At 42.7% G+C, this 14,761-nt stretch overlaps 2 protein-coding genes across 4 annotated transcripts in view; one reads left to right on the plus strand and one right to left on the minus strand.

Annotated features, from left to right (window-relative positions):
- The window catches only part of RAB3GAP2 (RAB3 GTPase activating non-catalytic protein subunit 2), a 73,265-nt gene extending 63,900 nt beyond the window's left edge, over positions 1-9,365 (plus strand). The window contains exons 29-35 of one of the 2 annotated variants that reach the window (XM_010992979.3): positions 1,894-1,929; positions 3,212-3,286; positions 3,588-3,806; positions 7,007-7,096; positions 7,287-7,508; positions 8,376-8,534; positions 8,752-9,365. In XM_010992979.3, the coding sequence (XP_010991281.3) occupies positions 1,894-1,929; positions 3,212-3,286; positions 3,588-3,806; positions 7,007-7,096; positions 7,287-7,508; positions 8,376-8,534; positions 8,752-8,907 (957 nt within the window). In that variant the 3' untranslated portion in view covers positions 8,908-9,365. Of the gene's footprint in view, positions 1-1,893; positions 1,930-3,211; positions 3,287-3,587; positions 3,807-6,734; positions 6,985-7,006; positions 7,097-7,286; positions 7,509-8,375; positions 8,535-8,751 lie in introns of those variants that run through there. The other variant, XM_031438396.2, reaches the window with a different exon arrangement.
- A 2,583-nt stretch (positions 9,366-11,948) lies between these two features.
- The window catches only part of IARS2 (isoleucyl-tRNA synthetase 2, mitochondrial), a 44,150-nt gene continuing 41,337 nt past the window's right edge, over positions 11,949-14,761 (minus strand). For both annotated transcript variants that reach the window (XM_064477281.1, XM_031438399.2), the window contains exons 22-23: positions 13,675-13,819; positions 11,949-12,457 (exon numbers count right to left, since the gene is read on the minus strand). In XM_064477281.1, the coding sequence (XP_064333351.1) occupies positions 12,315-12,457; positions 13,675-13,819 (288 nt within the window). In that variant the 3' untranslated portion in view covers positions 11,949-12,314. The remainder of the gene's footprint in view (positions 12,458-13,674; positions 13,820-14,761) is intronic.

Raw genomic sequence — 14,761 nt, forward strand, 5'->3', positions numbered from 1 at the left:
AGGGCCAAGATATTTTCTCTAAATGGGGTCGAATGCAATTTTACTTTGGTTTTCCTAAATAAACCTCACCCATAGTGCATTGCCTATGGTTTCTAGATCCTGTTTCTTTAAAGCTGTGATGCAATCTGAGTGTAAAATCTTCAGATTTTTATAACTTATCCCCTAATCTTTCTAATTGTTTCTGTTATATTTACTCCAGTAGTCCTAGGAGTTAGCTGCTATCCTCCATAAATTTTCTAAAGCATTCAACATAGTATTCATATAAAGAACTTGCTTTTTTTTCTCATTCATATTTCATCAGTTGTTTAATTAAATTACATAATTACAGTGTGTACAAACAGCATAAGTAGATTTGGAAACACACATAACAGGGGAGTATATAACTCAGCTGATGGGAGCAGAAGCTGCCGGCCTCTCAGAGAGAAGCCTCTGGGCTTCGAGCCAAGCGGCAGGGCCCTAGTCAGTGTGTGCTGTGGGCCAGTTGAGGGTGTGGGTCACTCTGGCAGCAGTCAAGTGGATGTCAGGAGAATGACCACCATAAGGACAACATGTTCTTTTGAAATGAACAGTGACAGACATTCCTCAACCCTGGACAGAATACAGCTCAGACCTACTTTAGGCCATAGCTTCTCTAGAAAATGCTTTGACATCATTGGTAACAGGTTTTTCTAGTTAAATCTAACTATTCTTTCCTGGGATATTAGTCAGCCATGAAAAAGAATGAAATAATGCCATTTGCAGCAACATGGATGGACCTAGAGGTGATCATACTAAGTGAAATAAGTCAGAGAAAGACAAATATCATATGATATCACATATGTGGAATCTAAAAAAAGGACATAAATGAATTTATTTACAAAACAAAGAGTCACAGACATAGAGAACAAATTTATGGTTACCAAAGGGGAAAGGGTTGGGGGTAAATTAGGAGTTTGGGATTAGCAGATACACACTACTAAATATAAAATAGATAAACAACAAGTTCCCACCATAAAGCACAGGGAACTGCATTCAATAGCTTGTAATAACCTATAATGAAAAAGGATGTGAAGAGGAATATATTTATGTGTAACTAAATCCCTGTGCTGTACACTAGAAACTAACACAACGTTGTACATTAACTATTCTTCAATTTTTTTAAAAAAACTGTAAAAAAAAAAAAAGACGATTCTGGCAACAGGATGAAGTATGTTGAAAATGGGGAGGGCTGAGCCTGGTGTTTGAAGGCCATCGCAGTAATCTCAGTGACAGGTGGCGAGGCAAAGAGATCTTTGTCCTGCAGTCCCTTCTTCCACTGTCGCTGTTTCCTGTGAGTTGTCTTATCAGTAATGTTCCTGAGGGGCAGAACTTTATCTCCCATTTACTACCCTGTGGAAAGTATACAGTAGGATCTTACTGATTACTTACTAAATGAGGACATCAGCTGATTTTCTGAGCCAGGAATGTAACTTCTGTCTGCTTCAGAGTGTTCTTCTTTCTGACCATTTAAAATTACTGTGTATCTTTATCACCAAGCAGAAGTCTTAGCTACTCTTAATTCATAGCCTTGAGTTTGGCTGTAGGTTTTAAGGCAACATAGTTATTTGAGGTTACAAAGCGGGAACCAGATTTTTGGAGTCTGTCTTATTTAATAGTTCAAAAATAAGTATTTTTGAAAAGGATTATTTGTGAGCCCAGTGCAATGTTTTTCATAATATATTTTCAAGTTCCACCACAGAATTAATTGCTTTGTGTTATGAGTAGAACCAGCATTTAATTGATGAAATTAATACTATATTTTTAGTTGCATTTATATTTTTTAACATTTGGTAACTTTTTACTTTCTGTACCATAGTAATGCCTTTTGATTTAAATTATTAAATAAATACAGCATTTTGTGTCCTTTTATCTTAGGTTGGAAAATCACCAAAGGATAGGTTATGCCGAAGGGTAAGTGACTCTCCCTTAACTAGATGTACAGTTGTTAATCTTGCACTTTCTGTGGTCCCTTATTAACTGTGGGGGTGAACTTTGCCTTTTACCATTTTGATGACATATCAGGAGATAAAAATGGAAAGAGAATACTGTATTAGTAAGGAAACTGGTTATGGACTATGACCAGTTTTAATTTACCTTTCCAGATGGTCAGATAGTATGTTTAAGCTAAGTTTGACAGGATGTCTTCAGCTTTGGACTGTGGACAGGAGGATAACATGTGGCCACTGCTGTGTATTTTTGCTGTATTTTTCAAATTAGTAATTTATAATGGAAACTCCAACGTCAAGTTGAAGTAGGTTGATACGAGTAGTGGATTTGATCTTCCTTTACATAAAAACTGTTGTACAAATGGTCTCAAATAATGTTCCAGTCCATGGATTCCGGGCAGTGATGAACAGTGCTGGCTTTTGCTCAAAGCTTTGAAATATTCTTATTACGAATATCTCAAGAAATACCGGGACACAGGCATCCAGCCATCATTGTAGTCCCTTGGTCCTGAAAACTCTCCGTTCCGTTGTTGAAGCATCCATCTGTGTGCTCTTTAGAGTGGCTCTGTGAATACAGTTCGTGTACATGTGCACACACACACACACACACACACTCTCTCTCTCTCTCTCTGAATTACTTAAGGATGGATTACTTAGGGATGTGAAGAATTCATTGGTTGTCGGTTTAAAAAAGATGGCATGTGAGTGGAGAGGCCCCATCAGGGAGTCAACGGGAAGGAGCCGTTGCCCACAGTATCAGTCTGTCATTTAGGTCACGGGCTTGGGGGTCCTAGGTTTGTTTAGAGGGTTCAGTTCAGCCCCTAAAATATGCTCTGAAACCAGACCAGGCTGTTTTCTTAGAACTTTTCAGGTCAACTTCTCACGTGTGAATCCTACCGAGTACAGTGGTTATTTGGTGAGCAAATGCCTCAGCAGGCTGGGCAGTGAGTGGGAGAGCCGCCCCCGCCATCTATCATTGACTGATGACACCAGCTCTTTGCGATACAGAAAGACACTCATTTTTTTTTAAAAGTTGATGGTTCAGCCATCTTTTTTAAAGCCTAATTTTAAAATTAGTTGAATCCAAAGACAGGAGTTAAAATGTGCCAGTGCCTTCACTTTAAATTCCTGCCTGTCTATTCAAATGTAGAAAGTCAGTTGAATAGGTGTGTTGTATTGTTTTTCATTTTTCTGATAAAACTAGCAGTTTTGCAGCTGAAGTTAATTATGTTCCTTTTTAAAAACAGGATGTGGGGATGAGTGATACAGCAATGACATCTTTCCTTGGCTCCTGCTGGGATCTTCTTCAGACTTTATTGGAGGTAAAAGAGATGTTTTCAGTCTGAACTGTCTCTAAGATATCAAATATTTTGAAAACCATTGGACTCAAGAGAGGACTATGAAAAGAGGTTATTTTGATTAATTCAATTCTAAGTTTTGACTGAAGCCTAACAAAAGTGGTGTTTCTTATTAGAATTTGATTTTATGTTTTCTTAATTGTAATTTGGGGGGCGGGGAGAAATACGGATTTGTACTTGGCTGCTAGTAATAAGCTCATTAAGATATTTACAAGCTATTACTTCTCCAGTTCTGAACCCAGTTCTCCATTCTCAAAACACTCAGGCAGATGTCAGCAGGGATGAAATGCAAGTGCCCGTCTTGGACACAGAGGATGCCTGGCTGGCTGTCGAAGGACCAGTCTCGATAGTGGAGCTGGCCCTTGAGCAGAAGCACATCCACTACCCGCTGGTGGAGCACCATTCCGTCCTGTGCGCCGTCTTGTACGCGGTTATGAGGTTCTCTCTGAAGGCCGTGAAGCCGCTCTCCCTTTTTGATAGTAAGGTAATCCTCAGAGGATTTTGGAGCCTCTTGGAGCTGAGGGTTTGCAGGACTGTCTCCCTGAGGAGGAGTTGTCTGGTCCTTTGTGACTTGTGGAGGATTGTTCGTTGTGGGGGGTCTCTGCTCCCTCCTCCCCCTCAGGCTTGCTGCTGTCCTGAGTTACCTTAAATCTGCTGCCGAAGCTCTGCCCTCCCAGCTGTCTGCCCTTCTCATTCTTCTTGGAAAGACTTGATTCCTCCCTCTTGTGTATCCCCAGGCCTGACCTATCCTGAGTTTGAGGCGTGTATTTCTACTGAATGTCTCTCTCTGAATGTGCTGTGGGACTTCAGATACCTGGTACCTAAAACATCTCTATACCCTCACCCCTGCCCTACCCTTGACCTAAACTTGCCGCTCCCCTCCGAGTTCCCCAGCTGGGTCCGTTGGTGAGTGTTGTCACCGTCTGTACGCTGGCATGAACTAGAAACCTCCAAGACTCCTGGCCCAGTTCCCATCTTCAGTCCCACCTTTGCTGTAAACTCATTCTTAGAAATTCTTCCTTAAACCCTACCGGTCCATTCCTCTCCATCGCTGGAACCTGAGCCCAGGCCTCCTCATCTTCCCTAGGCCGTCACAGCAGCCTCTTCTCTCCACCCGGCCTGGCTGCCGGAGCTTTCCTCCCCTTGGACTTAATCGTAGTCGTCCCAAGCCAATACGTAAAACACAGCCTAACCTGTGTTCCCCACCCTGGCGTCTGTCAGTAAATGATCATCACTCTCGCCTGTGAGACTTGCACACCTGAGGCACTGCTGGACACCTGCTGGCTTCCCTTGGGTTCCTGGGCCTGGGAGAGAGGCAGGTGCTCCCTGCAGGAAGACCCTCCCTGAAGGGGAGAGCCGGGCACCGCCGAGAGCACTCGGCTCCTCCCAAATGCACCATCCATCTGGGGGAGCAGGAGACTTGGAATCTATTATTTCCTGCCGCGTGGAAACATGGAGCCCGAGGAAGGTGGCTTCCCCACCAGAACTAACCTTCCCTGCCTTCCCGACCACTCCCTACCCTGTGCTCTGGCCACTGTGAACTCCCCTCACTCCTCAGAGAAGTTGGACATTTTTATCGTTTCTTGTCTTGTTTGCATTGTTCCATTTTCACAGGCCGCTATTTTGTATGGCCAGATCCTGTTCATTATTTCCTTATCTCTTCAGCATCACTTTCCCTTCAAAGTTTTGTCCACCTTCCCTGAACTCACCACCTCTGCCGTCTTCCCGTGTCTGTGTCGTGCTGGGCATGTAACAGGGGCCTAGTGAATGTTTAGTGCATTTATCATTACGGAGATGTTACAGGAACGTTACATGACAGAGGTCTGCGGAGGGGATGGCAGTGAGCTGAGTTTGGGAAACCGCTGCAAGTCAGGAGCTGGTGAGGATGTGGACGGGGGAGAAGTAATAAAAATCATGACGGAGCTGGAGGAATCAGCAGCCTGGTGACAGCCTGGGTGGAGCGCTGCCGGGGAGGGGACTGGGATTAAATTCAGTTCCAAGTTTGGGAGAGTGGGCAGGCCGTTTACAGGGAAGCCCGTTTAGAATGATTTTGGATGTGGTAAGTTTGAGAGTAAATATAAGCAGAAATAGTATGTTTTAAAAAATTTATTCCTCGTAAGTACTTAAAAAGGTTTTTTCTTTTTTTTGAAGAACAACCAAAATAAAGCTCAGAACTCTCCTCAAAAAGGGACTCAAAACCAGAACATGTCCAGATTTGACAAGCACGGTGGTGATGTCAGTCTCGACCCGCATCACCCTGGGTGACCCGAGACAGCTGTGTGACTCATGCAAACAGAGAGGCCATGTGCTATGCTGGTGACACAGTCCCACCTCTGCCATCTACTAGCCAGAATGATTTCCTTTCTCCTGGCTGTTTTCTCACTCAGAAAGTGATGATTCTCAGGCCTCCCTCATGGTCATTGTGAGGGTTAAGTGACGCGGTCAACAGGAAGTGCTAGGCCGTGTCTGAAGTGTAGTAAATAGTAAGTGTGCACACACACCCCCAGCGCGTGGGCCCTCGTGTACAGCAGGCCCCGGCATCTGAGACCGCCGGGTGGGAAGCACGGTGACAGACTGGGTGAGCGCGTGGGAAACTTTCAGACAGTGATGAACAAATGCAGTGGCTGTCCTAGGAAGTCTGGTGCTTCTCATCCCTGAAGGATGTCGCTTGACCCTACTTGGCATTCACACCAGAGGACCTGCAACCATTGATGACTAGGTCTAGAAAGTATTAGGCGATATGTGGCATGACTTGTTTGCAGCTGAAAAAACAGCAACCCAGGATGGTGGGGTCACTTGTCCAAGGGAACCTGGTGGGAAGGGGTGGGCCAGGGACTAGAGCCAGTGGGGCCAGTGCTCTTTGCTCTGTATTGCACCTCCTCTCAAGGAACTTCTGAAGTCCTATTTTCTGATAGTCTGTCTTGGCTCTTCAGACACACATCTGTCCTCTTAAACAGGTGTTCGTTTTTTTTTAACAGTTCAACAAGTATTTTTAAAGGATTCAGAGTACACACTATGTACTTGTTATCTCTTATTGCATAACAAATTATCCCCAAAGTTAGTGGCTGAACACAGCAAATGCTGTATCATTTTTGTGAGTCAGGAATCTGTATTCCCTTTCAAAGTGGTTCTGGCTCAAGGTCTCTTGTGAGTCTGCAGTCAGGGTGTCAGCCAGTCTCCCGGGGCTCAACCCAGGTGGGGTTGGGGGACCCACTTCAGGCTTACATGACTCTTGACGGGATTCAGTTCCTTGCCACACACGTGACTCAATAGGGCGGCTCACAGCCTGGCAGCTGGCTTCCCGGAAGGCAAGTAAGGGTGAATGTGAACTTTCAGGGCAGGAGCCACAGCCCCTTAGTAACCTGATCTTGAAAGTGACATGCTGTCATCCCTGCCCCTTTCTGTTTACCAGCAGTGAGTCACCGGCCCACGCTCGGGGAACAGGACTACACAAAGCAGGGACGCCAGGAGGAGGCGACTGGGGACCACCCTAAAGGCTGCCTACCACGTGCTAGATAATATTTATACAAATTAAGTGAATAAAATTCAGAAGTGTTATTATTCAGTAACAAAAAAATCAAATCATTATTCTTGATTAAATGACTTCATTTTTTAAATCTTTTTTTCCTCCCCTTAATAACAATCCATACTCATCAGTTTTCTTGGTCTCTTCTTTTTCTTTAGGGGAAAAACGCATTTTTTAAAGACCTAACTTCAATTCAGTTATTACCTAGTGGGGAAATGGATCCAAATTTTATTTCTGTACGACAACAGGTAAATTCCAGTTCCTGAGATGGCCACTTGGGAGGTTTTCTTTCTTTTTTATTTTTAATTTAATTTAATGGAAACAGTTTTCATGGAAAAGTCACTCTAACTGACAGAAAAGCCAATAAATACTTGAACTTAGTATTTTTAAATGAAGCATACTAACAGGAGGTTGCCGCATTTGTTTCCCCATTTCCAGTTCTTACTGAAAGTTGTCAGCGCAGCTGTCCAGGCCCGACATGCACTCGCAAAGGACAGAGACTCCTCGGAAGAGGCTCCAGCCACTCCTTTTGAGAAGGAGCAGGACTGGCCAGTTCTGGCCGTGAATCTGGCCCATCACCTGCAAGTCAGTGAGGACGTCGTCAGAAGGCACTATGTGGTGGAACTCTACAACTATGGAGCTGACCACCTGGGAGAAGAGGTGATCATCGCCCTGTGCATGTTACTTGGGCTCGAGTTCTAAAAATTGATAATTGGAGTAAAGAGTCAGTAAAGTGTCCAGTAAAGCTTTTCGCTTTTCCTTTTGTTAGAACTTCTAGGTATAAAAGTAGAACAAGAGAAGTAAACTAATCAGACTCCTGTGTCTGGTCAGTATTCAGTGTAACCCGTGCAGTATGCCGGCCAGAGCAGCCAGGGTTCCTTCCCCAGACCTGACAGTCTCCTGGCAGGAGCAGAGCAGCACACAGAATTGTGCACTGAGCAATAAATGCTGGGAAGAAAATGAACAAGGTCGTGTGAAGAAACAACAGCTGCTACAACAGGGCAGTCAGAGGTGACATCTGAACTGAGCCCTCAAGGATAAGCAGCTGCAGCCACTGAGAAACCTGGGGGCACATCACTAGGGACAGAAGTAACAGGAAGTAAGGAGGCCCTGGGAGGGACCAGCCTGGCCAGGCCGGGACGGGTCATAGGCGGTCTCACAGCCCATGTTTACCTGAAGGGCACCCAGAGCCATTAGAGGGTTTAAGCAGTCACGTGATTTAATGTAATTCCCTGTCATTGCCCAAAGCTTGAAAATGACTCCTGTCGTTAAACTGAACTGAAAAAATTAGGCGATGGGAAAAGAAAAACCAGGTGATGAGCTGATTTTTAAAAAGTGCAGTTCTGGCTATATTCCACTCCTTTGTTTAATACTGATGAGAAATCTGGGTTTTAAATGCTGTTTGAGTTGGACTTTATTTTGGTGGTATATACGGCCACAGCTCAAATGTGCACCAGACTCTTCACCGTTCCTGCAGTAAACTAACCTGTTAGCTCTTACACTGTTGGTTCCCGCCCGTCCCCGCAGGCCATCCTCCAGGTTCAGGACAAGGAGGTCCTCGCCTCCCAGCTGCTGGTGCTGATAGGGCAGCGGCTGGCGCAGGCCGTGCTCCGCGCGCAGACCAGGGAGGGCCTGGAGCTGCTGGCCAGGCTCCCGCCCACGCTCTGCACTTGGCTGAAAGCAATGGTACGTGCGGCCGCCGGCCCGGTGGACACAGGGCGGGGCCGCAGGGGGGTTCCTTCTGTGCATGTTTCATAACGGGGGGAAAGTTCTAGGTTTCATTGACTTAGTTCTGAAGAAGAGCATTTTTATTGGGAAATTACTATCCTGGTAACCGCTAAGTTTAAGTAACAATTATTTAGTTGTGTCTAACCAATGCCTTATTTTTGTGTCCCATTTGCAGAACCCCCAGGATCTTCAAAACACAGAAGTGCCCATTGCGACAACAGCTAAACTAGTAAATAAAGTCATCGAGCTTTTACCAGAGAAGCACGGGCAGTACAGCTTGGCCTTGCACCTCACGGAAGCTGTGGAAGCCATCTCTCTCCCACCTTCATGACACTCGTCTCCTGCACACAGCCTAAAATCGTGTGACTATGATACGAATTAGTGCATGGTTATTTTACATAGTAAGATCTGGAGTTTTATGGAGGGAGTATGTCTTTTTTTTTCTTCTTTTGTAAAATAAATAAAAATACATAATACTTTTAAAAAGTGCAGTTCTGGCTAAATCCCATTCCTTTGTTTAATACTGATGATAAAATACAAAAGAGTCCATTATACTATTAATTCCCATGGCAGACATTTTCCTGTTTATTTCTAATTCAAGCACTTAAGTAGCTTTATTGTTCAACTTTGCTGTTTAAAAATTGGTTGTAATTTACAGATTATGTTATTATAAGATTCTATATACTTTGTACTCAAAATGTAATTAAATTTAAATGTGCTCATGGATAGTCCCCATTAGTAAAATCAGAGAAACATCCCACTCTCTTTTAATAAATGTTGGGAAAACACCTTTGTTATCATGCTTAATCCCACGCTGGACTGGCCCTGGAGTTCTGGATGCTGACAGGTTTCTTCCCCAGAGGTTATGCTGTCCCTCCGAGGAGGACGACCTTGCTCGTGGAGGAATACTGGGTTGGAGATCATCACATTCACCAGAAGGGACACTAAACAGAACCACTAACCTGTTGTACTTGCCAAAACCGAGAGTCTGAGATCCAAGCAACACAGCAAAATTAATTATAATGCAAGTTAAGCTTTGCTTTTTGCCAAAATTCAAAGTTGTATCCACATCAGGTAACTATAAAAAATGTATTATCTTGTAAAACTTATGTTTAAAAAAAAAAAAGGGCAAAGATGCTAAAAAATTAAGTTCAACTCTGTTTTTCTTACAAGTGTTTAGAGATGTCTGCTTCTGGGATTTGGTAATGTTATCTGTTCTGAGGAACAGTACAGAAAATGCTTGGTGATATTACAGCTTTAGCAAACCTACCTCACAGCTGGGTTGAGAGGATAAAATACGACTAATTTTGTACCCTAGTGTGCCTAGAGCAGTCTGAGTGCCGAATAATTATTTGTTGATTAAAACCAGATTAACCAAAACTCTAAAAAGTGCTTTGAGCTCTATAAATCCCTAGTATTTATTGTGGTAGATCTTCGGAACGTAGCCATACAGTGCGAGCGCTAACATCTGTCCTGGGTCACAGCTGTCATTCATAGCAACTCATGTGACGCAGGAGTTTGTTTCTTCACTTTCTTGTAAGAAGCCAACTCTAGCAACCGTATGAATGTGAGGAGTTATATCAGGAATATAAAGAAAAAGTCTGCTGTTTGAGGATATCCCAATGTAAATTCTTTCTAAAAGAGATCACATCTGAGTAAGAACTGTCTAAAACTTAGTAATTACTGTTTAATTTAAAACCCTGAAAGATAAATTTTTAAGACGTCCTGCGTATCTGGGGTGAGGGCCTGTGCGTCTGACCGAGGCGCACACCGTGTGCAGTAGGAATGCTGAAAAGGGCCTTGGGCTGGTCCAGCCTTCCTGCCTCTGCTTGGATCTCCGCTGCCCCATTCAGACACATTTATGATTTCTTGTAAACGTATCTAGTTTCATATAGTCACTTGTTATAGGGATTCTAAAAGATTAGTTCTTTCTATGACTTTTTAAATACTCTGAAAGTAGTTATGAGTTTTGGAGGCTGGTCAAGGAAACTTGGAATTATAGGCATTTGTAGAGATTAAATCCTCACATTGACTCCATTATCACTTTGGGGGTAGGGGTTATTAAATAAGCATTTTAAGTAATAAAACTGGCTGAACTTACTCTAGTAGGACATATAATCAAATCTGGAGATTGTTGAGAATATTAATAAGCTGAAATGTGTTTCCTAGAACCATAAAATCATTGAGTCTCTAGTTAGATTTGTAATCCTAGAATTTACCATTCGAAGAATTTTAAAATTGAATTCTGAGTTACGTGGTTAAGAAAAGCAGTTAAATATTTTACTGTTTCATTAAGGGCTTTTAAAACAAATCTGATAGAGGGAAGGAAAATAAATTCTTGCATCCATGAAGGGCTACAAATAAAAGAATTAGACTTTATATCGAACAGATGGTGTCTGAAACAGAGGAGGCTGCGCTGACTGCAGTTACGGGTGGGAGGCCGATAACCAGGGAGCAGTGTGTTCACAGATGCACTCTCACCGCCCATACACCTTTCTTCATTAACATTAAATAGGCATTTTGTACTTTGTTAAATTTTGTTGTATAATGCAAAGGAAAACAAAGGGTTCAAATTGTTATAACCTCAACACTACAGGTTGTGTTTAGACGTAGAAGTACAAAAGACAGGATAAATGCAGATGAAGGGGAATATTGCACCAAGCTCTAAATGCTTCCTAAGAAAAATGAGATACGGAGAAGAGTTTCACCTTTGTTATAAAAATTCATCTAAGGTCAGATAAACACTGTTAGATTTAAACTGCTTTCTTTAAAAAAATGATTACAATTTAAAATCACAGAAAACCCAGATTTAGTAACACCAAGTGTACATGGAATAAGTTCACTTAGCAGTTGCTGTGGTTCATTTATAACAAATATTTTTCAAGTACTCAATAGCAACAGTGAAAGCCGTCTCTCACCCTGACAGGAATGGATTTGTTATATTTCCGCTGCATAGAATTAGCCATCCCTAGGAAGATTTTAATCCAACACTTAATTGTTTATAAAAAGGCCTATTATCTATCTACTGTAATGTATTGTAAGTAGTCAAGTTCTGTATATACTGCTATTTTCTGTGTCTGTTCATTGTTGTGAACTTATGTATATTAGTGAAATAAATTTTCAGCTTTCATGTTGTTTCCTTAACATTTATAAATACAAGTATTAAGATTTTTCCCCGACTTTAACAAGTTTGGTGATGTTTTTCTTTCTGATGCAACCAAAAAACCTAGCTGTTCTGAAAAGGCGGATGTTTGCTGTTAAGACAATGTAATTACTCTTTTCATGCCTTAAGGGGAACACACCTCTGCCATTTCTCCTCTTCAAAACCACATTTTGTAACTTGATAGTCCCAACTTCCACAATGTCAGTCAGTAATTTTCGAGGTGCCTTTATTTTCAGACATTCTAGAACGTAAATACTGAGTCAGGAAGGTTTATGAAATATGAAGCACTTTGTGCTCAGCCCCCTTTGTAGGCAAGCACCGCAATGTCCGTGTTCTGAGTAAACCCACGGTGGATCCACCTGCATCTGTACATTCTCCACATGTATATACACAGTATGTTTCATCTAGTTACAGAAGAAGCTTGTCATTCTGACTCTCACCCTCACCCTCTACCGTTTACTCTTCCACTCATTACCGGAATCCTGGACGTCTGCCCAGTGTTGTCAACAGCCCACCTGAACCACCAGTCAGGCCCACCGCGGGTTCCCGCTCAGCCGTCAGCACACAGCGAGGAACTACTTTCCTCCCACGACCTCCGCGCACCGGGGACAGAGTGTCTCCGATGACTCAGCCGTGTACTTCCAACAACGAGGGCATTTCTCCTTGGTAGTTGGCATGACAAGTACTTTATACGAAGACTCTTCACGAATATCACCACCTGTGAAAGAAGAACACAGGAAGAGAATTTCTGACAGGCCACTGAACTTGTGCGACTTTCTGAATTGGTTTGCAGGTGCTCCTTGTTCAAAGCTTCCTCCTTCCTGCCTTGGAAAACACCGCTTCGTGTGCACACCTGTACATAGACAGCCAAGACCACAGAATCACACAGCCTGACGACTGAAGGGAGCCGGGGAATCTGAGGTCCTGAGAGCCGGGCTGGTTTCTCCCCAGAGCACGGAGTTCTGTATCTCCTCAGGCAGAGCAGACCTTCCCGCTGTTACGCCGGGTACAGCTCTGATCAATTACATTGCCTCTCCAGCTACATACACACTTGATAAGAAATTTTAAAAAGAGCCAAATTAGAGTGAAAACTGCAGTGTCCCCATTAAAACTTCTCGATTTGGACAAAAGGGAACAAACATTTCTCCATGATTCACAGACCTCAGACTGATCATATATATAGTAAGGAAAGTAAATTATTTTCTAGTCATTCCACAAAGTACTTAACTTTGTGAAAAGCAAATCAAGGCAGAATCTTTACTACATGGTCAATGCTGCCAGGCCTCAAATTTAAACTGATGCCTATAAACTAGCCTCCCATCTCCTGCTGGTACCTAAAAGCTATTATGAGAAACAGAGACAGCATCACTTTTCCCAAAATACCTGTGTTTTATTCTTTGTTAATGTTACTCTGCCTCCATTTCCATAAATGACAGTGAATTAAGTTGACAAAAACCCTCTAATCAAATAAATATCTACAAAATGCCTGTTTATAAGATACCACTGTGGGAATGAGTTCAACAAAACGTCTTCCCTGACTCCTTATTAAGAACGGCTACATAATATTTTAATTTGGGGTCTGTATAACAAGAAACTTCAGAATCATTGCTGGGGAAGGGTGGCAGGGCTGGGTAGTGCTAAGTATCAAAGGACAGGGACACAAAAGCCAAACGAAAAACAAGGCGGACTGACTTCCCATACAATGACAACTACTTATTCCCTCTTCTCCCCCTCGCCCTGTGGTCCCAAGATCACCAGGTGGGACGCTTCTGAGAGCTCGTTTAGAAACTTGGCCACTGTTGACATCGTTTCCATAGAAAATGTGGTCCACGTGTGTATCTGCCTTTAGGATACATGCAGTCCACTGGAAAGCTGCAGATGACCTGTAATTATTATTCACTTCTCCAGACACCACTGTTACTCTCACCTCCTTACCTTCTAAATTGATGAGAAATGTCCCTTTAAGCTCAACTGCACCTGCAGTTATTGCTCGTGGTTCCTGAGAGAGCAAAGTTGTCTGGGACGCCATCATTAATTCATTCAGCTGGGAGGTGCTGGACGTCTCCTCAGCTTGCAGCATCTGGAGATCAGCATTTGAAAGTTACTATCTCCATTAAATTTTTACCATAAACCAAGGTTATAAAAACAGATGCTGCAAATTCTTGTGTTTGGTGGGGAACCCTTTGGGACCATCACCTCTTGAGCTAATACTATTAATTACATCAACTCTTACCAGTATGAAAGGTTGTAACTAAAAACTTAATAGTATTTATTAAGAATATGCTCTATGCCAGGAACTTCACACTTTGCTAGATGCTGTATGTCCATCCAGTATTTCAAATCATCACAAAACATCTACAGTGCTTATTATCCCCATTTTACAAGTGAGGAAAGCTGCTCAGAGGTTAACTTGCCAGAGGTTCTCAACCAGTACGTGGTGGAGCTGCAACTCGAGCCCAGGCCCGTCAGCCTCGAAGCCCACACTTTCTCCTGTGTCATTACATGCTTCCTACATGAGGAGAGGGGTCAAGATACTGTCTAAACAAGGATCTGCTTCTGGCAATGCAGACCGACGGTGCAATCCGAATAATGCACAGAACTGTCTCAAACACACTGAATTGGGACACTTGATAAGCACTATACATTTTTGCTGTAATTCTGATCTTTAAAATCAATATGTGAGCTAACACAAAATTCTTTAAAAAAAAAAACTTCTGAGAAAACAGGAGATTGAAAGATTAATTTGACTTTAAAAAATTCATACAATTAGTAATTAATAGATCCAGGACTCCATTCGACAGCCTAGTTAGTGTAATTCCTAAAGAAAATATGTTCACAGGTTTGAAAATCCCCAAGTATTTTTTCCAATATAAATGATCCAAACAAGCTGTATTTTTCTCAGCTTATTACTCAGAACTAATGAAGTCAAAGGAAACACACCACGTTGAGTAAAAGCCCAGTATGAGGCTGTGCAGCCCGAGCCAGGTCACCGCCCCAGGGTCCTCAGCTTCCTGGCTCGAAA

This window comes from Camelus dromedarius, chromosome 21 (genome assembly GCF_036321535.1).
Source record: "Camelus dromedarius isolate mCamDro1 chromosome 21, mCamDro1.pat, whole genome shotgun sequence".
NCBI lineage: Eukaryota > Metazoa > Chordata > Mammalia > Artiodactyla > Camelidae > Camelus > Camelus dromedarius.